The sequence below is a fragment of the Tursiops truncatus genome, chromosome 15 (genome assembly GCF_011762595.2).
Source record: "Tursiops truncatus isolate mTurTru1 chromosome 15, mTurTru1.mat.Y, whole genome shotgun sequence".
NCBI lineage: Eukaryota > Metazoa > Chordata > Mammalia > Artiodactyla > Delphinidae > Tursiops > Tursiops truncatus.
This window is the reverse complement of record NC_047048.1, coordinates 3,525,423-3,551,961: the sequence shown is the minus strand read 5'-3', so window position 1 is coordinate 3,551,961 and position 26,539 is coordinate 3,525,423. Positions and strand designations below refer to the sequence as shown.

Here is a 26,539-nt window from a genome sequence, read left to right as displayed (position 1 = left end):
TGGGGCTGGGGAGGGGCTGCAGACCCAGACACTCGGGCTCCCAGCACCTGGTCAAGTGTTTGATTAATCTGAATTGCTGAAAAGAATTTTGAGTCCCCGCCCACCAGTGATTACAGGTGTCTCTGGTTAGTTACAGGTGTCTCCCGTTAGCACAGGCCACCTCTCCTTCATTCCAGAGAGGAGCCAGCCATTAATCCCGCTGGCAGAAAAATTCCGCCCCCTCTCAAGGGGCTAGCATGTCAGATTTAAATCTGGTTAAATTATTTTTGTATTTAAAAGCGTTACTCTGACTTGTCAAGATAGGATTTACGGCCGGTGGGGATAAGGCAGAGCCTGAGAAGCTACCCTCTTCCCTTCCTGCCCTGGTGGAAATTCTAATGGATCCCACATTGCAGTGTTGGAATGGCCGTGTCCCTCCACCCATTTGGTCAGCCCCACAGTGACCTCACTCGCTGCTGTGACATGGGCTTGTTTTCATCAGAAATCGGACTCTTCCTTGAGAACAAGAGAAAAACATTCTCCAGGAGAAGCAACAGCAAGCGACCTACAGCCTTGGGCCCCTGTTTCTCCGAGTATTTGTGTGAAAGAGGAGAGAACTGAGCAGAAAAGGAAAAGGCAGGTCATGCTTCCGAAAAAACAGATCTGGTGACCCCGGGTGTGCTCGGCTCTGTAGGAAACTCCTGCACTCCTCTTGCCCTTTGCACAAACGCATCTGGCCCATTTTGACGGAGAGGCCGTGCTCTGCATTTTGTGGTTGTGGAGGAAGGGCACACATGAGCAATGGCCACACTCTGTGGTTCCTCTCTGAAGATGGCCACAGAGGGAGTGACAGTGAGGAGAAGAGAGCCTCCTGATAAAACGGATCGAGTAGATCAGGGTCTGTGTTTACTGGGACTTCTTTGGGCTTATGAAGCAGTTACTGGAAGGGAGAGAGTCACCGTCTGTCCTACATTTTCTACCCCATTTTCGTGATGCTAACTTTGCCCTAGAAAAGGAGGGAGTGGGCTCTCTTCCAAGGCCCTGGGAGGGGACCTAGCAGCTGCGTATTTGTAATTTTCTATTTCTTTCTTAATTAAAGCAGAATTGTATAAGCTTCAGACCTTACAGAGCCTGTAAGGTTCACCCCTGGGTGCAAAACAGCATTTTACTTCTCCGTTGTATCTGAGGGCCTTTTGAATCCCCGTGTTTACTTTGTGACTTTTCTGGGAGTTGGGCTTCTGCTGAGACCTGGTTTTCTACTGTTTCCGCCGTTTTCCACATTGTATTTAAATTTACCCTCGGCATTACCTCCAAAGGCAGAGGTTTCCCAGCCAGACGCTGCCTGGTGGCAGGGGCTGCCCTGGGGGCCCCTGGGGGTTTGGGTCGGGACCACCGGGGCCGTGCCTGACGTGAGCCAGGTGTCTGTGGAGGGGTCAGGTCCGCCGAGAACGTGTGGTGGCCAGAGGCACGTGCTGGGAATTTCTGAGGCGGGTTGTGTGACGTTCAGAAGGCGCCGTGGTTTGAAGCCGCTGATGTGATGTGCGAACCAAAGCCGTGTGCCTGTCACATGAGGGCTACTGGAAACGCTTCTGTTGTAAGTTTGGCCGGGGCCTTGGATGGGGCCGAGGGGGGAGCCGCAACCTGCTCTGGGCTCCGCAGCGGCTGACAGGGAGGCGTGGGCACTTTCCTCGGGGGAGGGGAAGCAGCCTCCGGCTAGATACTGCTTCGTAGCTCTACTCCCCAGCCCGGAGGCCCTCGTGTGCTCCTCTGCTTGGGACACTTGGCTGTTCTCAGCAGGCTCAGGCTTCGGAAGGCTGGTCCGCAGTAAAAGGCTCTGCGTGGTAAACGGTGAGAAGCACGCTGTTGGCACAGGAGGAGTGCCGCCCCCCACCCCACCATGGGGCAGACCTTCGTGTTCGGAACCCAGTCTTTGGTGCGTGAAGTCGTCAGAGCATCTTGAAGGGTGCAGGGTTCGCCGAGGATGTCAGGTGGCTGGTTCTAGAGGAACTGAAGGGCGGGTCTGCTGCTCAGCCTTCGTTCACGACAGCCCTGGTGGGAGTGATGACGTCGCAGATGTGACCGAGGCCCAGGGGCCAGCCGGGAAGAGCCCAGTTCAGTGTCAGCGTCGAGGCTGGGCCACTTGCCCTGTTGGGCCCCTCGGGGTCGGGTCGCTCCTTTTCTTTGGGGGGCTCCCTAGGCATTTTTCCCGCCCTGGGCAGTCCCCTCCCCTTCCCGAAAGCCTCTCCCAACGCCTGTGACCACGAGTGAGTCAGAGCTGAAAAGAGGACCGTAGCGGAGTTCAGTGCTGACATTCATCCACGGCAGGTGCCCAGAGCTGCTCTCACCAGGTCCTGGGCCACTGTTTCCAGAGCCTTCTAGAAAATGGCCCTTTCTTCTTCGGTCTGTCTGCCTGGAAGTGGGGCACAGAGTCAGGAGATGGGTGGTGTTCAGCCTCCACCAACTCGTTGTGAAGCAGGACATCTTCCTTGGACTCTGCCCGCCTGCTCCCCCGGAGCTTTGGGTGTGTGTGGGGGTCTGACGAACTCTCTGTCTGGAACCCTACGCCTTTGGGGCATTAAGCACACGAGAGTCATGACTTTATGACGCACCTTGTTGCCCCAGAGCTGTTTTCTCATTTACCCGGCAAGACTGCCTCTCCGGCCTGGCCAGTGCCCGAAAGCCAGGCTGGACGCCGTGGGTGGACACATGCATTCCAGCCATGCCTCCACTGCTTCTGGAAGGGCCCTTTTGTGTGCATTGTGGTCATGTGTCCGTTCTAGTGCCACCGTCCCAGGGAAGTGGCTCCTCAGAGCCAGGACCAGTCATCCGGGAGCAGCATCCTGGGGGCGTGTTTTGAATGCCCGGTCGCTTACTGCCCTGCTCGTGTGGCTGCCACCTGGCCTGATTGCCTAGTTCCACTGCTGTTTGTGATGAATTTTCGGTAGCATAGGCTGTGGTGCGGGGGAGGTGGAGTTTAGGAAGACACGGCCTTGTGCGCTCAGAGTTGTTTATGACTTTGGGTGCGATGGGATAGATGGGGGCTGACTCAGATGAGGCCGGGCAACCCCGCCGGGACTCCACCCTGCGAGCACCACCCAGCCCCACCCTGGCCGGCCCTGTTTCTTGGTAGCTTGCTGTGCGGAGCGCGTGGTGCCCAGGCTTCTCGTGTCTTGGCTTTGGGTGACCTCACCGTGCTTCCCAGTAATGGCTTGCCTTGAAGGGCATTTCAGCCCCTTCCAACCTGCTTTGTCCCCTGCGGTCCCGCCGGCTTCGTCTGTATCCTCACTGTTGGACCCGGCCGAGGTGCCATGTCCGCGGCTTCTGCTGGGGCGCCGGGCCCTAGATGGCCGGTCCAGTCTGTTGATGTTCCCCCAAGCCTCGTGGGCTCCTGTCGCTCTGCTGGTCGATGGTAACCTGCCTTTCATTTTCTCCCAGGACGCGGCCTTTTCCCTGCCGTTGGCCAGAGCCCTCAGTGCTCGTCCGTGAAGACGGGCCCACCATGTTCTATGGGACCCACTTCATCATGTCCCCACCTGCCAAGAGCAAGCTGAAGCGGCAGGGCCAGCTGCTGTCCAGTGTGCTGTCCCGGACGCTGAGCTACAAGTACCGTGACCTGGACACCACCTGCTCCAGCCTGGGCAGCAGCGACGACCCGGCCGAGCTCTCCACCCAGCTCTCGGCCCCTGGGGTCCTGAAGGTGTTCGGGGACAGCGTGTGCACGGGCACCCACTACAAGAGCGTCCTGGCCACCGGCACGTCCAGCGCCCGGGAGCTGGTGAGGGAGGCCCTGGAGCGCTACGCCCTGAGCCCCGAGCGTGCCGGCCAGTACGTGCTGTGCGACGTGGTGGGCCAGGCCGGCGACTCCGGGCGGCAGTGGCAGGCCGAGGGCTTCCGGGTGTTCGGCGACAACGAGAAGCCCCTCCTGATCCAGGAGTTATGGAAACCCCGAGAAGGCTTGTCCCGGAGGTTTGAGCTGAGAAAGAGGTCGGAGATGGAGGAGCTGGCAGCCAGGGACGTGGACACCGTGACGGCAGGTGAGGAGCGGCGCGAGGAGGCGCGGGGCGGCCGCCGCTCCGGGAAGCACCGGGCAGGCGTGTTGTTGAGGAGGCCCGTGGGCCTCTGCCGCGGTGGCGCTCAGGACGGCCTCTTCTCCCTGCTCTGCGGGGCTGTCTGCAGGGCGCCTGCTGGTGGTCATTCCGCGCTCCTCACGGCGTCTTGCAGTGCCGTGGGGCGATTTCTGCTTTCGGTTGAAGATGGCCGTCCAGGGCTCTGGCATGCGCGTCACTGGCCGCAGAGAGGACCTTGTCCCGTGCGGGCGGCACACGCGGTTCGGAAAGCCCCTCAGTGCCCGAGGCGCCGGGGCAGTCTCAGGGGCAAGCGCACGCGAAGGCGGTGGAGGAAGCGGGTCTCCGGAGGTGCGGTGCGTTGGGGGGCGCGCCGGGGCAGTGGAGGTCGTGCTGGGAGCAGCACTGAGGCCCTGCCCGGGGCCGGGGCGCTCCAGGCCCTGCGGGACGCTGCTCTGCTCACTCGGCGGAAAGAAGCTCATTGTCTTAATAGGGAAGCGCCATAAAACATGGGTGTTTTTCAGACGCCCACAGACTCTTCAGCGCATCTCAGGTCACGTTTGGCTTTGGTGGCTTCACACGAGCAAGTGCACTGGTCTTACGTGTGGCTCAGAGCAGAGGGCGTTCAGTGGCCTCAGGAGACTCGTCACTCGGTTTCGTGGTGCTGCGGGGTCGAGGGGCTTGAGCTCTGACGTTTTGTGTGTGTCCCCAGGTGTCGCGAATGCTCATGTTCTCCGGTTCTCCTCTGGCGCGAAACCCACCTTGTGCCTTTAGGGTGTGAAGACGAGGGTGTGGCAGGCCTGACGGGGCCACTGCTTGGCGGTGGGCTCTCGGCGGCCCTTCTGGCCCCAGTCTCGTGATCTGGAGGATCCAGTGACCCGCGGGCCGGTGCAGTGGTGTGTGCAGAGCTCTCTGCTCGGCCGTGCGTCCTGACCGCCTCCTGCACGCGGTTTTCCTGTGCGCTCACAGGCAGGGGTGGACCAAGGGCGGATTTGGGGTCCTTCTGATGGGGGAGTGGAGTGTTTTATCACCAACGTTGTGCAGAGTTGCAGGCATGGGGGATAAGGAAAAACTGACCAATGAGTAGCTGATGTTACTGGGTTGTTTTTTGTTTGGGTTTTTTTTTAACTATTTGAAAAAAATTAACCTTATCGAAGATAGTTGATTTACAATGTTGTGTTATTGTTTTTAACTCTCCTTGGACGAGCGCCTGAATGACCCGCCCACAGGCCCGGGGTGGCAGGGGTTTGGATTTCGTCCTGACGCCGCCTCGCTGTTCTCCGGAGGCCTGGTTCCTTCCCCTCCGCACTCTCGGAGGCCTGTGAGGGGCTGCGTCACGTGGGTGGAGAGGGCGGGTGTTCAGCTCATGGTCACTGTCCTGCCCAGTCTTTTCTCTGCTGAATGGAGAGCAAAGAGCACGTGGCCGGGCCAGCCCTGCCTGTCCTGCGGGTCGCTGTGCCTCGGTCCCGGGTGGGCCCTGGAAGGCCTGCTCTGTGTCACGTGGGTGATCGCTCTGGCCGGGGGGTGGGGGGAGCAGGGTGACCACGAGGCTAGACGCTATCTGCGGGGAGCAGGGCTTTGTTCTCCTGTTCACAGACCCCTTTTAGACCTGTTCCTTTTACGTTCGTCCAGGCAGGAGAAGGCCCACGACATATTCAACTTGGTGGTGGCTTTGCAAAACCTTTCAGAGAAAGAGTCTATTGAAGCGGGCGGGTCTCACTGACACACTTCTCTGGGCTGGAAGTGGGTTGTGTTACCTGCCTGGGGCAGGCTTCCCGGGCCCCAGGGAGTTGGGCTTCCTGGCCGGCCTCTGACTTGGGTGTGGCCTGGGTGCTCTGTGCCTCCTGGCCGTGCTGTCCCCTTCGCCAGCTACCGAGACGCAGAGCCGGCACTGGGGACCCTGCAGCCGGGCCCGCCCCCTCCAGCCCTGCTCCACAGGTTGCTGGCGGAGCATCACCAGAGCCCGGGACCTTTGCATTAGGGTCTGTCTGAGGATCCTGATGATACAAGGATGCACACGCGTGCTCTCCCACTCACGCACGTGAACACACACTCACGCTCTGCATTGTTCCCCTGTGTAAAGAATCCGATGCGGCCCCTCCCGATCTGCAGATGCCCCTCACCTCCCAGCGCACCCCCAAGGTCCCAGACTCCCTGCCTCCTCATGCCGGTGGGAACCAGAGAGACTTGAAGGAGGAGTGAAGGGTGTTGGTGTCGGGTGGGTGCCAGCTGCCTTACGTTGATGATGAGAAGGAATCTCCAGCCCCTCTGGCCGCTTCCCCCCCCCCCCCGCGGCTCCCGCCCACGTTCCTGACACCTGTGGTCTTGTCTCCAGGGAAGGGGGCTCCCTACCTCCTGGGCGGCCTGCCTGCGATGAGCCCCAGGTGCTGCTGGCGCCCCGAGCGGCCTGAGCGTCGCTGTGAGGTGGCATCGGCTGCGGTGAGCTCGGCGGTGTCCACGGGGTGGGGGCTTTACTGTTGAGGAAGATGGGGACCCAGCGTGGAGCAGGCTCCAGGCACCCTGATTCCCTTCTTCCTTCCCCGAGAACGGGTGACGTTGTCCCCGTTCCCCTGGTAAAGTGTGCAAAAGGAAGGGACCGCCTGTGCGGGCACGCGTGCGTGTGCGTGCACGTGAACGAATGCCGGCCGCCCCAGGCTTCAGGTTACTGAACGGTCACAGTGATCTTCATCGTTCCCGGATCGTTCCCACGGCAGAAGACCCACCCCGTGTCGGTGAGCTGGGGCTCGCTGATTTCACGTTAAAAGCCCACTGCGAGCGTCCGCTAGGCCCTCGGGGCTGGGAGCCCACCGCAGGCGCCCTTGGGTGAACTGGGATAGGCCCCAGCAGGGCAGGTGGCAGAAGCGGCTGTACCAGGCACTTCCCGAGGGCACTGAAGGAAGAATCCACCCGGTTCCCCTGGACCGTTTGGACCATGGTTTTGCGCCCGTGGTAATGCGCTCAGGCACTTTCGGCGTTTGTTTTCCATAAATATCGCCTTTCCCAGCTGCCAGCTTCTCCGTGGTCTCCAGAGGATCAGAATATCCTGAGTGAGCCCCGGGCCGGCGGCGGGCGGGGGCGGGGCTGCGGAGCCCGCCAGCGTGTTCCCAGAGGGCTGGCTTGTGGGGCCCGTGCCCCGCAGGGCGGGCTCTGGTGCCCGAGATAAAGACAGTAATCACTTCTCCCTCTGGGAGGGAGGGCGGGCCATGTGGTTTTTGTCAGCGGCTGGGGAAGGGCGAGAGGGCCGGGTTTATTTGTGTTCCCAGGATGGACAGAGCTTGTAAGCTGGATTCTCAGCCTCAGTCCCGTCACACTTTGGGCCAGCAGTTCCTCGCTGTAGGGGACCGCCCTGTGCCTTGCAGGACGTTAGCCGCGTCCCAGGCCTGGCCGCCTCTGGGCCTTGCTGAGTGTCCTGGGGGCAAGCTCGCCCTTGGCTGGGAACCACTGATTTGGACCCGGTGGCCTGGACCCTTTGGAGGAACTCAGTCTGTTGGCCACGCCCTGCGCCTCCCATAGGGGCCGGTGGCCTTGTGCCCCAGGACCTGGACCGTCAGCCCAGGCTGGCTGTCATGGGGGCGCCGTCTGAGGGACTTGGGTGCCTTGAGGAGGGGAAGTGCGAGCTTCTTTCTGTGCCAGTGGACGCCTTCCTGGGTGGCCTACCCCGGCCCGCAGAGGCTGACCTTCTCCCGATGCTGGAAGGCAGGGCCTCCTTGGCTCTCGGTGCCCTCTTCCGAGGAGACAAGGCTAGAGGGTTTCTAAAAGCCACCGAGGCTTGAGGTTCTCTCTGCAGGGACATCTCTGCATCAGCACTGGGCTCGTCACAAATTGCCCTTCAATGTCTGTGTGGTCTGGCATACAGTAGGTGCTCATTAAACACCTGTTTAAGGGTGGATGCAAATTAGAAGAGCAAGCTCCTCTGTGAGTCTCGGCTTCCGGGTGCGCCAAGACTCCAGGGTTGGAACTGGTTTTCTTTGCGGGTGGGGGGGGGGGGTTGGGGGTGGGGTGGGGGGAGGGCAGGTGGGAGTGGCGTGCAGACGGCATGGCTGCCCACTAGTGCAGGTGGGGGCTTGAGTGAGGAGTGCGCTGCTCTGGCGCCGACAGTGTGACCTGCCAGCCTCCCTTCTCTTCCAAGGCCGGCTGGAGTGGTGGCAGGCGTGTCGTCTGAGTGCCTGACTTTGGGTGTGTTTGCCGTCATCCACAGACGGGCAGATGGGCCTGAGCCCCGACTAAACGGGGATGTTCAGGCGCCTCACGAAGCCTCTGCTGTCTCCATCTGCTGGTTGTGCGCCGCGGATTCTGTCCCCTTGAGTCCCCCGACCTCTCTGTGCTGTTTTCTTTGGATGTTTTTCTCCTCCCGCCTCGAATCTGATTTTTAATAACACTTATCTCAGGATGAACAAGGCGGCCTGGATTCTCTTCTCCTTTTATTGAAGAGCAGCTGCCTGTTGAGTGAGGCTTCCTCTGGGCATATTCTCAGCGATGCAGTCATTGAGGGAAATGTTTATTTTATGTAGTTTGGGGGAAACAAAACAATGCCCAACTTTTTCCATCAGTCTAAAACTAGAAAACTATTTGCACTTAAAAGACATCTTTGAGGACTTTCAATTTAAAGAGAACATAAAGTTGAACGGTTAGCTGCTAATAGCCAGTTTCATAAAAAAAAAAAATTCATAGTTTTCAGTTTCATGTAGAAGCGCGGCGCTGGAAGGAGGCCTAGCAGCCCTGCTCTCCCGAGCCTGGTGTTGCCCACCTGGGGCCTGGCTGGCAGCACCCCATCCTCCCTCGGGAGACTTCTGGCCAAGGAACCTCCAGAGGCTCAGTGCTAAACACGGGGAGATCAGAACTGGCGTAAAATGTTTGAAAGACACAAAACATAGTAGGAATTGGCCAAAGTATGGCCAGGGTGGACACTGCAGGGAAGGAAAAGTCAGGTTGGATCCTTATTCCAAATGCATTGAAAACCTGCAAGTCAGAGGTGAAGTTACAGCCAGAAGAAGGGTTTCATAAATAAGGCTTCAGAGATGCAAAACACAGGGGAAAGGTAGATGCATTTGACTGTATCAAAGTTGACGCTTTGTTTTTAACTAAGAACATTCTACAGCTAAGGTTTAGCTCTACCCACGGTGCTGCATGTGAATCCAGCTCCTTGCTTTTTCTGGAGACATAGTTTCCCGTCACTTGCGTATATCCCATGATCCATTCTCCTAATCATGGGCTCTCAGGTTGCATCCAGCTCCGTCGTACTACAGACAATGGCACGATGACCCTCTCGAGGGCCTGTGCAGAGTTCTCTGGGGGGGTCATCTCCAGGGAATGGAGTTTCTGGATTATAGATATGTCTGTTTCATTTCTTAGTAAGCACTGCGGGACGGCAGCTTCTCCAGAAAGGCTGCCACGACACTGGCGTGCTTTCTTGTGTGGCCCTTCCACATCCTTAAGCATTGGGTATGAGCCCCCAACCCTCGAAAATCTCCCCTGAGAATATGTTAAAATCAAAAGGAGCTGCAGGAGAGTGAGGTGCTGGAGTCACGCAGCCGGAGAAACTCCCTGCAGCCGACGGACGCGAGCAGCGTGAACCGAGTCGTGAAGTGATTTCCCCAGAGTCACGGTGTGTGGCTTTGAAACTGTCCCTCTGCCTAAACTAAAACTCAAGAGATGGGTCTTTTGGGTATTGATTAGCCAGTGATTTGAAGGTGAAAGAATTTTCTTCGTTGTGCTTATTCATTTATTTATTTGTCAGCAGACATTTGTTGAGTGCTGCTATGGTAGGTACTTGACCAGGTACTGATCACGTATATAGCAAATAAAGACAAAGAAACAAGCACTCGAAAAACGGAGACTTACAAATTGTGATATGTTCTATGAAAGAAAAGTACAGGTGCTAATTTAGCAGGGAGGTTAGGGAAATTCTCTGTGAGGAGATGAAATTTAAGCCAATCTCAAAGTTGACAGAACTAAGCAGGTGAAGAGCAGTAGACAGTAAGTGGTGCAGGAAGAGCTTTCTGGGCAGAGGGAACAGCATTGTGCAAAGACCCAGAGATGAGAGAGAATGAAATAAATGCAAGGCACCGGAAGACAATGTGGCTGGAGGGTGGGGGAGATTGTGGGAGGTGAAGCTGGAGAGACGGTTGGGGGTTGTTAGGTATTTTGGGCTTTAGACTAATGAGAGGCCACTGAAGGGGTTAAAAGACCACTGTGGCTACTGGGTAAAAAGTACTTTGAAAAGTCAGTAATAGATGAATTTATTGTAGGAGTCTAGGTGAAAATTGATGGTAGCTTGGACGAGTTATGGGGAAGCAGGTAGAGAGAAGTTGATGAATCCCAAACGTATTCTGGAGGTAGAATCATCGATATTTGTAAATGAACTAGATGTTGAAGATGAGAAAGAGTGGGGGGTGTGTCCAGAATGACTCCCAGGTTTCTGACATGAGCAGTTGTGTAGATGGAGACGCCATTTACCAAAGTGGTGACCACCGAGAGAGAAAGAAGTTATGGAGGGAAGAGTAAGAGTTCTCTTTAGACTGTTGAGTTTGAGACATCCAAACGGAGGTGGCACGTGGGATGTCAGATGATATGGATCTGGAGCTCGGAAGAGTAAACTTACATTAAGCTGTTAATAGGTGATATTTAAGCTGTGAAAACTGATAGATGACCCGGTAGTAAATGTATATACAATGAGAAGAGTTGAGGGCTTAATATGGAAACTGGAAGAACTCCAACTGTAGAGGCAAAGTAATGGAGGAACAAATGAGACCAAGGGGAGGCCAGAGATGTACAAGACAACAAAAGAGTGTGGTGCCGTGGAGGCCAACGTGAGGCTACTGTAGGTCAAAAAGGTGCAGATCATTGGATTGAGCAACATGGAGGTCACCAAATACCTTACTGATAGCTGTGCTGCTGGAATGTTAAGCATGCAAAACTATGTTGAAATAGGTTGAGAAATTGGTACTGGCAATATGTGGGGTTAATTATTCTAGAAGATCTTTCTATATAAAGTACCTGGAAGTGCTGGCTGAACTATAACAATTCTCCTTTTAGATGCACAGCTGAATATCCCCCCAAAGTAAAGTAATCTCTAAGGGTGAAAAAACAAAACAGAACAAAATGAGGACCTTGAAACGTTAGAATCTTAGCTGATTATGAAGCTACCATTGCCCCACAGGCTCTTGCCAGTCTTTATAACCAAGAAATTTAAGTTTAATAGCTGTCTAAGAAAGAGACACAGAGCCTTGGGACCTCAGGAAGTAGAAAGTTGGGACTGAGACCCTCACATATATTGGGAAACTGTAAAGGGTGACACACTGAATGAAAAGACAGAATAGGAAGAATCTGCTACCTGGTGAAAGGAGATGACAGAGAGTTATTATCTCTCTTGACCTGGGCTCTGGGTGGGAAAAACTACTCATTCCTAGAATTGGAAATCACCTCTCCTCTCAGGTGTCTGGGGTTCAAAATTGCACTACTTACGTGATCTGGATAATCACTGGATAAGAAATTAAATTACTGTGTACGTAATTTGATAGTGTACAAGGACATCGGACAGAAACAAAGTAAATCCTCTCTGGAAGGACATCTACACAGGCATCCCAACCCTGGCCAGAGACGAGCTAACAGTCCAAAATGACGAGACACTTGAAGTGATGCTTCCTGAAAAGAGTCAGTAGAAAACAAACTGTAGAATCCGGTTCTCAAGAACTTAGGAATTGGAACCATTAGATATAAAAGATTGAGTAAGTATTTTTAAAATGTTTAATGAAATAAAAGGTAGAAAGAGAACAGGAAAGAACAGAATGTCATCCCAAAAGGCAAGGAAGATTTGGAAAAGAACAAGATAATGCTTTTAGTAATAAAAACGCAAGTTTGTAAATGGTTACTTCAGCGATGGCTTAAACAGCAGACTAACTATAACTGAAGAGAATTAGAGGACGAGGTAGACCTGGCATCACGCAGACAGAAACGTGGGTTGAGAGACACGGGGAACGGGATGAGAAGGTCTGTCACATGTCCACGTGAAGAGGATCAAGAGAATGGGGTGAGGACATACTCCACGGACATACCTGAGAGTCATCCGGGAGCATGGGATGAAAAGCAGCAGTCTTCCGATTCAGGAATCACAGTGCTTCCTCTGTAAGATAAACGAAAAGTTTACCCCTTGCTGCCTAGTGGTGATACTGCAGGACACTTCAGAGATTTTTACAGTCGCCGAGAAGAAAAGACAGGCGAGCAGCAGGCTCCCCACCCGGAACCGCAGAAACCAGAGGTCAGCCGATGGGGCCTTCAAAGCTGGAGAGAACAGGACTGAGAACCCAGAGTTGCGGTCCTGGCTGCCCCACCACCCAGGCGCCGGGCCACGGAGGATGCCACGGAGCTGCTTCCCACCAACGGACCCTGCCATAGAGGGATTCCAAAGGATGGGCCAGAGGGCAAAGGCCACCTGAAGATGCCACTGGAGAGGAAGGAGACCCGGGGTGTAGAGAATGGCGAGCAAGGAGTTGGACGGTAGGTCTGGGCAAACGTCTAAAACAGTTATAACAGGGCCGAACCCCGGGGCGCAGCCGTACCGGCCCCCACCGGCCAGAAGCCGCGGCGGAGACCTGGAAACTACAGCCCCCGTGAGGCTCTGCGCGCGCGCATGCGCCGTGGCACGCGTGGCACGCGTGGCGCGCGGTGTGCGTGGCGCGCGGCGTGGCGTGCGTGGGCGTTCTAGAACGCAGCAGATAGGGCCTCGGCGCCATGTTGGGGCCGAGGGGACGGCGGAGAGGCGCTTGAAGCGGCGGGAGCGGAGCGGGAGCGGGTCGGACCTGGGCTGGTAGGAGCCCCGCCCCTCCCGCCTCAGCGGATCATGACTCGGGCGGCCGCGGAGGTCGCGGTGGCGGGGGACGCGGCGTGGCGGGGCCAGCGCTAGAGATGATGCCGTTCCCGGTGACCACCCCGGGATCACAACAGACCCCGCCGCCGCCCAAGCACTATGGCGTCTCCTCCCCCATCAGTTTAGCACCCCCCAGGGAGACTGACTGCATACTTACCCAGAAATTAATTGAAACCCTGAAGCCCTTTGGGGTTTTTGAAGAGGAAGAGGAACTACAGCGCAGGATTTTAATTTTGGAGAAATTAAATAACCTGGTAAAGGAATGGATACGAGAAATCAGTGAAAGCAAGAGTCTTCCACAAGCTGTAATAGAAAACGTTGGAGGGAAAATCTTTACATTCGGTTCTTATAGATTAGGGGTGCATACGAAAGGTGCCGATATCGACGCGTTGTGCGTGGCACCAAGACATGTTGATCGAAGCGACTTTTTCACCTCCTTCTATGGTAAATTGAAACTACATGAAGAAGTAAAGGATTTAAGGGCTGTTGAAGAGGCATTTGTACCAGTTATCAAACTGTGTTTTGATGGGATAGAGATTGATATTTTGTTCGCAAGATTAGCACTGCAGACTATTCCGGAAGATTTGGACCTAAGAGATGACAGTCTGCTTAAAAACTTAGATATTAGGTGCATAAGAAGTCTTAATGGTTGCCGGGTAACTGATGAGATTTTACATCTGGTACCAAACATTGACAACTTCAGATTAACTCTGAGAGCCATCAAGTTGTGGGCCAAATGCCACAATATCTATTCCAATATATTAGGTTTCCTAGGAGGTGTTTCCTGGGCGATGCTAGTAGCAAGAACTTGCCAGCTTTATCCAAATGCGATAGCATCAACTCTTGTACGTAAATTTTTCTTGGTGTTTTCTGAATGGGAATGGCCAAATCCAGTGCTACTGAAAGAGCCTGAAGAACGGAATCTTAATTTGCCTGTCTGGGACCCAAGAGTAAATCCCAGCGATAGGTACCATCTCATGCCTATAATTACACCAGCATACCCACAGCAGAACTCCACGTACAACGTGTCTGTTTCAACAAGGATGGTCATGATTGAGGAGTTTAAGCAAGGGCTTGCTATTACACATGAGATTTTGCTGAGTAAGGCAGAGTGGTCCAAACTTTTTGAAGCTCCCAGCTTCTTTCAAAAGTACAAGCATTATATTGTACTTCTAGCAAGTGCGCCAACAGAAAAACAACATCTAGAATGGGTGGGCTTGGTGGAATCAAAAATCCGAATCCTGGTTGGAAGCTTGGAGAAGAATGAATTTATTACACTGGCACATGTGAATCCTCAGTCGTTTCCAGCACCCAAGGAAAATCCTGACAGGGAAGAATTTCGTACAATGTGGGTGATTGGGTTAGTGTTAAAAAAGCCAGAAAACTCTGACATTCTCAGTATTGATCTCACCTATGATATCCAGTCTTTCACAGATACAGTTTATAGGCAAGCGATAAATAGTAAGATGTTTGAGATGGATATGAAAATTGCTGCAATGCATTTGAGAAGAAAGGAACTTCATCAACTACTACCTGGTCACGTGCTTCAGAAAAAGAAAACACACTCGATGGAGAGTGTCAGATGGACAGCTTTGGATGACGGCAGCCTCGACTTGTCTGTAGACAGTGAAGACAGCACGTCTGTGTCTTCACTTCCTGGCTCTATGAAGACTGGCCCAGTGACTGGCAGCGCTCAGGGCAGAAGCATTCCTGCCCCGGCTGTGATGGCAGCATCTGTGACCAGCGTACAGGTTCCTGAAGTTTCCTTACAACAAGCAAATCCCAGCGACAGCCCGGGGGGCGCGTCCAGCGGAAGCGTCCCTCAGACTGCCCCACAACCAACTATTTCTCCACCGCCGAAGCCCATGGTCACCAGAGTTGTTTCCTCAACACCTCTGGTCAACCATCCACCCAGGCCTTCAGGGAGCACAGCAGCAAACATAGCTAACCCTATCATAGGAGTCTAGAGGACATTGTCACGTCACAAAGAAGAAAGGACCAAGGAAACCAAAACAGAAGAGGAACGGTCTCATAAAGAGACAGGTGCGACTCAATTGGAAACTATTCAGACAGCAGCTTCTCTGTTGGCCTCATGGGGAACATCCAGTGCAGACCTTCTCAGTATCCCTGCTCTCCCTGCAAATCTTATTCCTATTATCAAGAATTCAGTAAAACAGATTGAACTGAGAAGAACGATCTCAAGGGTCTGTAAGCAGCGTCTGCCAACTCAGCCTGCTGTCTTCAAATGCTAAAGGAGGAGGACGAAGGGCACCAAACTAGACATGGTTCAGAATAGCTTTGTTAGGCTTATTTGATGACTTCCTTTATTGGGCTTATCTTAATCAGAAGTCCAGGTTAGTATGTGAAGCCAGAAGTACTGTTAATTAACGTGTCAGATTATTTATGTGTCAGCCACAGTTAAACGCTAACTATTTCGAAGGACTCCTGCCCTTAAAGAGGAAAAAGAGAGAAAAAAAACCCTCCAGCTGTGTTCGTACCCATGACTGACATTGGGACTGGATTGATGTTGGATGCATTGTTGGGGAAAGTTTGCAGTACAAACTAGTATCAGAATTCCATGCTGGTGATGCACTTTATATTTTTATTAGACAGTAGAACAAATTTTAGATTTTTCAGCTTGATGAATTTCAGATTTTTCCTGAATGATGTTCTTCATTATTAATCTTCAGATTGGTTCCCATTGTGCAGTGGTGTACTGTACTTCAGAAAAAGCATAAAGTACATCTAGCTCTGTCCCTGTGAGAGCTGTAACCCTTTAAAATGAAATGTCAACTCTTAGGGTATATATTTGGCATTGAAACAGTAATTAGTAAGTGTTTGGTTTTGATGGGACGGGATCAAGAAATGATTGGTTTTATCTGAAGAACTGTTTCAGAGTGCATACAGTCAGCCGTCAAACAGCAGATACTGTCCTGAGCTAACAGAGCTCCATATTCTCTTGTCCTTAATCATTTGCCCTAAAAGAAAAAGAGCTTTTTGTGTCCCCTGCCCCCACCGCCTTCTCTTTGCTTGTGTGCACAAGGTATGCTTGTATATCGTTTCACAGAAAACTCAGTATGCTAGGATTTTCTTAACCATGATGTGAAACCAACAGTCCTGTGGCCACATGGCTAATATTTTAGTAAAGCTTTACTGAAAGTAATTCCCGTGAAGCATGTTATCCATCTTGGATGGTCATTTGGTCTCCACATAAGAGAAGATTTGTATACTCCACAGAATCCCTGCTTATAGTAAAGTTAATTTCTAATTTAAACGTGTAAGCAAAAAAGCATTTTCTCCAGAATTTTAAACCAATTTTTATTTGTAAATGACTTCCTAAAATTCATCAGTAAAACTTACATGTAGAAACATCAGAAATTTCTAGCAAGCACTTGACATCTAGTCAGCTTTCTACTCTTTTGTTTTATCCTGCAAAAGATTCGAAATAATAACCTTTCTTTAAAAAAAAACAAAAAAGACAGCTCATAATTAGCAGCAGAACATTCATGTTTCTCAACAGTTGTAGGTGAATGAAAACAGTCTTTCTTAATCTGGACACAGCAAACCTAACAGGTTTTCCAAATAGCCTGATGCTGATTCTTCCTATCCCCCAACAGTGTTCCTTTCTACCACGTGTGCGTTTTTCATGTTAAACTGCAGCTTCTTAAACCCTTTCCCTATCCTTTTAAATAATTTCCCCCAAAGTTGGAATATAGTCATTTCTGTTGTGGGCTGTGCAGTAATTGAGACTTTCTGTTCACCATGACTTTCTGACGCCTAATACACAGTGTTCCCACTACCTGTGCAGTCCCCTTCCACCACAATAAAATCAGGTGAAGTGTGTACAGTACCTGTGTATTTTGAATAGCTATTGTGTCCTTGAAATTGCCACGCACAGATTTAGTCTTGTCATTTTGTTCACACATTGGCGAAAAATTAGTTTATTAAATGTTTCGTGTAACTGTACTTGTTTTACCGAGCTGGAAAGTTGGAGCTTTTTAATTCTAGTTTTCGTTACCTGAATATCAGACTATTCTTTTTCATATGGTGTGCATAGTATCTCATGACTGGAGTTTGCTTTGTTTTATAGTATCTGTACTCCTTGTATTTTTCAAGCACTATTTTGAAAACAGATGATGTATTTCTCCATTAAAAAACACAATAAAAGTAAGCAAGAAAGAAGCGAGCAGAGGGGTTTAAATCTGATGATAACAGTTCAGATGTTCATACTGTTGTTCTGGTGGGTAAAGTCACCAATGAACGTTTCGACTTACTTGAAGTCTAGAATTCATGTTATAATAGGGAAAAAACATGAAAAGGTTAAAACTTCATATCACTAGTGGTACAAAAAAAATGGAGTTAAAAAATCTTAATCCAAAAGAAGGCAGGAAAGAGGTGGGGGGGGGAGGTGGGAAGCATAGAGAAAATGGTGTAGAAAGAAAATACAATCTAAGGTGGTGGAAATGAAACGAAATATATCTGTCACTATATACATAATAAATGGACTAAGCTTCCTGAGTAAAATTTGGAGATTGTCAAGAGTCCATGGAAAAACTAAGCCCAGCTGTATGCTCTTTATTTATGAGAGACACACCCAAAACGTAAGACATAAAGAATGGAAAAAAGGCCAATGGAAAGTTGTTACAGTAACAATGTTATCCAAACATTTCAAAGCAGAAATAATTACTAGGGACAAAAGGGACCACTGAATTAATGAGAGAAGAAATAGTGCAGCAGGAAAGGGGACCAATTTAATTTTTTTTGCACCTAGTAAAATAACCTCAACATAAAGCAAAGATTAACGGAAATTGCCAAAAGCGTCATTGTCACAGAAGATTTTAAACGACTCTTTTCATTAATTGATACTAAGCAGACGACAAGTAGAAGGGAAACAGTTTTGAACACAACAACAGTGCTTGGCAGACTTTTCCTGTAAAGGGCCAGATAGGAAATATTTTCAGCTTTGTGAGGCTGTACAAACTCTGCCTTTGTAGAGTGAAAGCAGCCCTGACAATATGTGAACAGATGGCCAGGGCTGGATTTGCCACCCATTCCCCCCCGGCTGGCGTTTGTCGTCCCTGATCTATTGGGCATTTGTTATAGAAACTTCCACTCAACAATTAGAAAATGCATGTTATTCTCAAGCACTTGGACATGTAAAAAAAAAAAAAAAAACCTCATGCTAGATCCAGAAAGTAAGACTCAACATAGCTCAAGTTATCTGATTCATAGAACGTGTTCTCTTACTGCAGAACAGTAAGTTAGGAACCATGACAAACAGCATAGAGAAGAATTTCCTAAAGAAGACACAAGAAAGCTCACACCGTGAAGAGACTGATGAACAGAATCTCTTAATCGTATTGAGTAATGAACAGTGAAAATTGAAAAACAGTCTGTAAGCAGGGAGATTTCATAATACGTAAAACAAATGATTACTAGCCAGGCTATATTAAGGATGAAGAAAAAAGTCTATTTGAAAAGATGAAACAACCCAATAAACTGGCAAAAGACATGCGTAGGTATTTCACAGAAGAGGAACTAAGAAGGGACAATAAACATGGAAAGGTGCTCGATCTTGTTAGTGAGGAAAATAGGATTTAAGACCACAGAGCTATTTTTCTTTTACAAAAATGAAGCCTAACAATATTCAGGTTTGGCGAGGAGGCGGGGGGAGTACACGCTGTCTGGTCCCTTCAGGAGAAGGTGGCTGTTGTCTAGCGTGGCCGACGTGCCCACACCCTGTGCTCCATTCCTTCTGCCCTGGGGGCTCCACTCCCGCACTGTGGGGCACTGGTGGGTTTAACCTCACCAGTCTCTTTATCCCTTGAGGTGGCCAGAGTTTGTGGGCCACCGCTGCAGCCGTGTCCAGAACCCTACACACCCTCTAGTTTACCTCCAGCGTGCCATGGGGATGTCATCGTTTCCCTCACATGCCATGGTATCAGAAAAGTCAGGAAGCACTTTCCTAGAAAGACCGTCCCACGGGTCACCGGGAGACGAGTAGGGAGTGTTTGCGGCAGCATTCTGTAATAGCCTGAAGCTCGAAATGACCCACATACCCCTGAACGGGGAGTGGAGAGAGTGTATTCATGCAGCAGACAGCGTAAAGCTGTGAGATTAGATGGACCAAAGCTTCATGCATCGGGGTAGGTGTGTCTCATAGTGTTGAGGGGAGAGAGACAGTCACAGAAGAATACACAGTGCGGCACAATCTACACAAGGTTTACAGAAAAGCAAAATAGGGCAGTATAATTTAGGGCGACAAAAAAGTGAGGTATAACTATAAAGGAAAGACGAGGGAATGTGAAATAAAATTCAGAATAGCAAGGGCGAGAGGTGGGGAGAAGCAGGGGAGGTGCAGCTGCAAGAAAGCAGACTGGAAATGTTCTACTTTTTGCAGGTTGGGTGGTGGAGGAAATGGTGTTCATTTTATTATTAGTCTCAGTTGTAAATGCTTTCGTGTGTGTGTGTGTCTGTGTGTGAGAAGTATTTTGTAATCAAGAAACCAACATCAAAGTGATATCTTAAAGACCTCTTTATGGGTTAGGAATTGCATTTGGCCAGATAACAACTACTGAACTCCATACAGGGTGCTTTTCTCTCACATTACAGAGGGAGTAAATTCAGGGCTGATGGGGGAGCTTTCCTGGTCCCCAGGGACCCAGGCTTCTGCACTTTCAGCCCCACCATTGTAGTCCATGCCTTCCATCCTCAAGGTCACCTCAAGGTGCAGGATGGTGGCGGGACCACTGCCATCATAGCCATCATATCTTCATTTAAGGCAGGAAGAAAGAAGGAAGGGGGCAAGGCCAAAGGTGTCCCTGCAGACTGTGTCCTCCTCCTATAGAGCTTTCCTGGAAGTCCCTAGAAGATGACATTCCCTCGTCTTTCACTGACTGGAACTTAGTCACAAGGCCCTGCCTACCTGTGAGGGAGACCGGAAGTTGTAGTTTGTATCAGCTGGTTACACGACCACCGTTCCCCACCATTATGCGATGGGAGAAGGAGAGGATGGGTGTTGGAAGGCAGTGGTAGAGCGAATTACACAGAACTCATACGTTTACACATTCAAATACTCCCCAATAAGTCAGGATCAAAAAAGACACTTGAATGTGAATTAGAACTGAACAGTAATGAAAATGCAACTTGTGGGATGCAGCCAATGTGGTGTGTAGAAGGGGAGGGTTATGGCTTTAAACGCTTACCCTAGAAAAGAGTAAAGGCTGGCAGTTGATGAGCTGTGTGCCTACAGAACTCGGTTAGAAAGGATATACATTCAGTGAGAGAAGAAAGGAAATGATACAGAGCAGAAAATAAAGACAAAATAAACGTGCAGTGCAGAGGATCAACAAAGTGAAGAGTAGGTTCTTTGAAAAGACTAATAAAATAGTCAAAACCGGGAAGATTGTCGAGGAAAACTAAAGATGGTACACAAGCGATCTTAGGAATTTAAAAGGGGATATAGCTACAAATACGGTAGGGTTTTTTTTTTTTCATTTTCATTTAAAGGATCTTATAGATAGCTTTATGGCAGTAAATTTGAAAACTTAGACGAAATGGACAATCTCGTAGAAAAAGGTAACCTACCCAGACTCACTGAAGGACAGAAAACCTGAATGGACTTATAACCTTGAAAGAAATGGCATGAGTAGTTTGAAAATGTCCCCACCAAAACCAAAGTAAATTCACAAAAACATAAAACCTAGAAGGTTGTACAGGCCAATTCTTACTGATATTCAGTGACAAGATTATTCCAATATTTTACATCAGACTATTCCAGAAAACGGAAAAAGAAGAAACATTTTTTATAACAAATCTCACCTTCACATAAACCAGAGAAAGGAAACATGATAAAGAAAAGTTATGAGCCAAATTCACTTATGAATATTGATTTTGAAAACTAAAACCAAACCAGAAATGTATATGAAAACCGTCATGACCAAGTTTGATGAATCTCTGGAATGCCGAGATGATGTAACATGTGAGATGTCGGCTGGCACGTTAATGCTGGTTGTTGGCAGGAGGCCTCAGCTCTCCATAGGGCTGACTGAGTGTCCTCACAGCATGGCGGCCGACTTAACCCCAGCACGTGATCTGAGAGAGCCAGGCACAAGCCGCAGTGTCTTACATGACCTGACCATGGAAGTCACACTGCCACTTCCGCCATGTCTTTGTGATTAAACGGGCCCTATTCACGGTGGCAGGAGACTACAAAAGGGCTCGAAAAGCAGGAGGTCACTAGGGGCCGTCTTGGAGACTGACTTGCTCATTGACCAACAGGAAAAATGGGTCCATTTTAATATATTGCAATGGAATACCATACAGCACTGAAAACGAATGAGCTGGAGGTACACATAGCAAGTGGGTGTGTTCATATTGTATGATACCATTTCATCAGTTTTTTAAAAAATTGCAAATTAAATATATTTTTCAGAGATATTTACTATGTATGTATATAATATCTTGGCCATACTTAATACATGGAAAAAAAATAAATCTGCACATGGGAGTTATGACCCCAAATCGGCGTAGCTGTTATTTCTGGGTGGGAGAGAGAAGGCTCAGCCGTATCTAGGATGCGCTTCCTTTCTTCAGGCTGCAGCGGGTGCATTATTTTGTTCTTCATACCCTTCTGGGTGCCTGAAATGTTTCCTGCTTATACAGAAGGGTGAACAGGAGAAAAGAGAGGAAGCCTGTGTGTAGACAACTTTCCCACAAAGTTTGGCTGACAAGGCAGAATTCAGTTCTTTGGGGCTGTGGGACCGAAATCTCCATGTTTTGTTTCCTTTCTTTTTCTTGCCAGCTGTGGACCAGAGCCCACTCTCAGCTCCTTTTCCTGTAGCCCCGCCCATCGGAGCAGGGGGAGCCCCTTGTTCAGACCCTTTTCTTCTGTGACCAGCTGGAGAACACTCTCTGCTTTGAAGTCACTCACATGATTAGGTTGGGCCCACTGGGTACTCTCTGTATCTTAAGATCAACTGCTCAGTTACCTTAATTATACCGGCAGAATCTCTCTTGCCCATGTACTTAATCATGGGAGTAACCGTAGGGGCAGAGATCATGGGGTCACCTTAGAATTCTGCTCCCCCCGTGACCTTCCATAGTTTTTCTGTGCTCAGATGCTCCTGTACAGATCTGTGTAAACACGTACACATGCAAACTTTTAGTCAGTTTTTCTTAAATTATTTTTTTTTAATTTCATTTTATCTGTGGCTGTGTTGGGTCTTCGTTGCTGCGCGCGGGCTTTCTCTAGTTGCGGTGAGCGGGGGCTACTCTTTGTTGTGGTGTACATGCTTCTCATTGCGGTGGCTTCTCTTGCTGTGGAGCACGGGCTCTAGGCGCGGGGGCTTCAGTAGTTGTGGTGTATGGGCTCAGTAGTTGCAGTGGGGAGGCTCTAGAGCGCAGGCTCAGTAGTTGTGGCCCACGGGCTTAGTTGCCTCGTGACATGTGGGATCTTCCCGGACCAGGGATCGAACCCGCGTCCCCTGCATCGGCAGGCGGATTCTTAACCACAGCGTGACCAGGGAAGTCCCAGTTATTATCATTTTAAAGTGGGATCACATACTTAGTTTTCTGTATCTTTTCTTAACAAACTCCTTTTGAAAATCTCCGCACGTCATCTGTTATCATTCTGATTCATTCATTCTAGGGCTTATGGAATGTTCCATGGTGTGGTCAGAGCACTGTGTATATTTGGGGGTCATTAAGAACAATTTTGCAATACATATTCCTGTATATACCGTATTTCACCACATAAAAGATGTTATTGATTGTAAGACCACCATACCTACTTACCACTAACATGAAAAATCGTACAAGTTAAACGAGGACACAATGTCTTACTATTATTACTTGGGGTTCCTAGTTTTGTACTTACCTAAAGAGCTCTAATAAACCTGAAGATTTATTTAAACACGGACTTTAATCTGTAGTGTTCTGTGCACACGCACACACAAAAAGATAAATAGGAGTGAAATAAATTCAAAGTCTTCTTTTCGGCTCGAGCTGTCACTGTGCACGTTTCCACACGGTGCCCTTCTTTGCGCCCTCAAGAATATTGCTGATGCCGCATTTCTTGAAAGTGCTCCACTGTTATCCCTGGGATTTTCTCTCAAGCTGTTGGCCCCAAATTCTGCAAGTTTGCACATGACAACCAGAGCTCATTCATTCTTCAAATGGCCCTTAAGTGGCTGAAATATTGAAGAATCTCGCCCCCCAGGAACAATAGCCAAGTTCTCACATGACAGCTGCTGCCTGGGACACTCCACAAGAACGCAGGATGCGTTCTGAGATGTTAAAATGTGCAAAAAAGTGTGTCTAGGAGTCGATGAAATACATACCGTAAGCGCGTGCATTCATTCATTCATTCGTTTAGGAGGTTGAAAAGTATGTACGCTTAAAAACTTACTTTCACCAGTTATATATACGTGCACAGTTACAAGCGATACTTTCTCATTGCTGATTAGAAATAACAAAACAAAGAAAAAATGCTGACGCAGCAGGTCCCCGCACTAGCCTTCCCTCTTCCCGATTTGCCCTGCCCAGAGGGAGCCAGTTTCAGTTGTGAACTGTTCCTTATTTGGCATTTAATTCCACAGCTTGAAGTAACACATTTATCCCACTACTGCTTGGTTTTTACATTTTGAGCCTGATCTAGTGACTCCTTCCATGAAGATGAGAATTCAGCTCTGTTCACCATCCCTCTTTGAAAACATCAGCTTCCCTCGCCCTGCCCTCTCAGGACAGTTGTAAATTTGTTTAGATTAGTAATCAGTGTTTACATTTTTAGGACCAGAGACAGCTTTTTACAGCTGAGGCCTGGTGTACACAAAGATTACCTTTCCTTCTAGTCCAGCTTCCAGTCTCTTTGGAATTAATTATTGGTATTATTTGCCCTTTTTCTTGGTACTTTTCACGAATTCAGCATTCCTCCATCCTCTGCCAGTATCTCTTTTCAAGATGCTCAGGTGTGTGGCTGGTTTTATCCAGTTTGGGCGCCTTCCGCCTGCTCAGGTCAGGCTGGTTGCTCTCGAGCCCGCTCTCAGCCGTCCTCACCCTGGTGTCTCTGCAGAGGAGACCCCCGTCTCTGCTCCCTTTCCCCTGGTTCTCGCTTTACACCTGGTTTACGTGGACCAGCTCCTCCCGTGGCCTCCTGGGAAAGTGTCCATGAGAGGTGAAGTTGCTTGAAAAACCTTTGCTCCACCTTAATGCTGGATTAATAGCTTAGCTGGGCGTAGAGCTTTAGATGAAAATACTTTTCTCTCCTAGAATTTTGGAGGCCTCAGTCCATTCCTTTCAGCTCCCAGTGCCTCCAGGAGAGGCTGGGGCGTGTTGGGACTCTCACTCCTTTGGACTTAATCTCTCTCTCCTCCCTCTGGAGACGCGGGTGGGTAATTTCTTCACGCTGCCTCATTCTGCAGACTTACAGTGTGTGTTCGGTTGGGGTGTGTTTGCACCCTTTCTGCTAGACTTTTGTTTTTTTATGTAAAAAGTGATGGTTGTGTCTGTTACCATATTTGTTTATAACGACCATATTCTCTTAACGTATTAAGGTTATTAAAATTTGCTGTTTGCGTATTTTGACCCCTTATGCGTTTTTAAATTTTTGGCCGTGTTCGGTCTTTGTTGCAGCGCGCGGGGCTTCTCATTGCGGTTTGGCTTCTCGTTGCGGAGCGTGGGCTCTAGGCATGCAGGCTTCAGTAGTTGTGGCATGCGGGCTCAGTAGTTGTGGCGCGCGGGCTTAGTTGCTCCGCGGCATGTGGGATCTTCCCGGACCAGGGCTCGAACCTATGTCTCCTGCATTGGCAGGCGGATTCTTAACCACTGTGCCACCAGGGAAGTCCCCCCTTATGCGTTTTTAACCTCTACTGTGTGTCAGACTTTTAAGCTAAAAACGCATGTTCTTCAGTTCTGAAAAATCACATCCCTCCTTGGATCGTTCCTTCTGGTTCGTCTGTTATCCAGGTTCTGCGTCTTCTGGACTGACGTGTTTTCCGGGTCTTTTCTCTCCTAGTTTCTCTTGTCTTCTTGCCCAATTTTCAAAGCGGTTTCCATGGCTGTCTCTTCCAGCCTGCACGAGCGTAGGGATTTTGCTGCAGGGCAGTGGGGCGTCGGGCATCCTCGGGATGCAGCCTCCTGGGCAGGGAGGCTCCTCACTCTGGGCGAGAGACAGGGGGTGCTGACCTTCACGACAAAGCTGGTCCTCCAGGTGGACCCGGGAAGGGGCGTCGGCGGCCCCTCCCGTGTGGGTCTGTGAGCAGGGGCGCCGGGTGGGCTGGTGTCGCTCGGTTTACCAGGATCCTCTCCCAGGGAGGGCTCGAGGCTTCTCTGGGGAGTCACACAGGGCCTTTGGTTTCAGCTAAAGAAAGTTCCTGCTTCTGCCACACTGCTCTCTCGTTGGCATGGTTCTGGAAGGCTCTGTTTCCATCTGTGACTGGCTAACAAATGGTCTGAGCGTTTGATCTCCTCAGTTACCCATTATCTTAATTAGCTTATTAGTTCCTTCTAGAGACGGCTGCTCTTCCCTGATTAGGGCCCTAATTGGCAGGAGAAGGTCCAAGTTTTACCATGGAAATAATGCTCCTCGGTACTTGAAAATGTGACTTCCCCCCACTTAAGAAAATAAGACATATTCATTATTGAAAATTTGGAAAATAAGGGTAAGTATTAGGTAGAGAGCAAAAATCACGTGTAAAGTCACCGCCTAGAGAGAATTGCTTTCAACATTTTGGTGCCTTTCATTCTTTTCTTACTGTTGCATTACTTTTCTTACATAATTTAAATCAACCTATGTACATAGTTATATATATATATATATATATATATATATATATATATTTTTTTTTTTTGGGGGGTACGTGGGCCTCTCACCGCTGTGGCCTCTCCCGTTGCGGAGCACAGGCTCCGGACGCGCAGGCTCAGCGGCCATGGCTCACGGGCCCAGCCGCTCCGCGGCACGTGGGATCCTCCCGGACCGGGGCACGAACCCGCGTCCCCTGCATCGGCAGGCGGACTCTCAACCACTGTGCCACCAGAGAAGCCCCCCGCTGGCTGTTTTTAAATTGGGGTGGCCCAATGCCAGTTCACATTCCCATGGGCAGTTTCTGAGTGTGCCGTCTCTCCTTATCCTCGCGATCGTGTGATTCCATCACCAAAGAATCTTTGCTGATTTGAAGGGAGAGTGTACCTCATTATTTAGCTTGCGTTTCCTTTAGTATTTGTGAGGTGGAGCAGATTTTGGAATGTTCACGAACATCTGTTTGTCATCTGTACCTGCTTCTTATTGCTTTCCTAATCTTTATTTTGAAATACTTCAGGCACACAAGAAATAGATACAGCGTAGTGTAATGAACTGTTTGCGCACCCATGACCCAGCTTAAGAAATAAGATGTCATGGGTGGAGTACGGAGGGTGCGGAGGGGACGCGGTCCCCTTGGAGGTGTTCGTGGCCCTCTTCCAGGCCCGTGGAGAGGAGGCTTGGGAAGCCTAGGACATCTGCATTTTGCCCGGGACTTGAACCCCTGGGCCACTGGCGGGAAGGCGGACGTCGGGCAGCTCCGTGGGTGGCGGACAAGGATTTGTGCTGGGGGGACAGGGCCGGGTGGAAATGGAGCTGCAGAGCTGGCAGCGG

General features: G+C 50.0%; 2 protein-coding genes across 16 annotated transcripts in view; both read left to right on the top strand.

The window, feature by feature from the left end:
• Positions 1 to 26,539, top strand: part of RADIL (Rap associating with DIL domain) — a 73,935-nt gene that overhangs the window by 3,083 nt on the left and 44,313 nt on the right. For all 15 annotated transcript variants that reach the window (XM_073791844.1, XM_033840931.2, XM_033840930.2 and 12 more), the window contains one exon: positions 3,415 to 4,013. In XM_073791844.1, the coding sequence (XP_073647945.1) occupies positions 3,479 to 4,013 (535 nt within the window). In that variant the 5' untranslated portion in view covers positions 3,415 to 3,478. The remainder of the gene's footprint in view (positions 1 to 3,414; positions 4,014 to 26,539) is intronic.
• Positions 8,095 to 25,695, top strand: PAPOLB (poly(A) polymerase beta). The gene is given in 2 exon segments (XM_019947370.3): positions 8,095 to 14,816; positions 14,818 to 25,695. Coding segments are annotated over 2 exon segments (1,905 nt in total). The 5' UTR covers positions 8,095 to 12,947; the 3' UTR covers positions 14,854 to 25,695.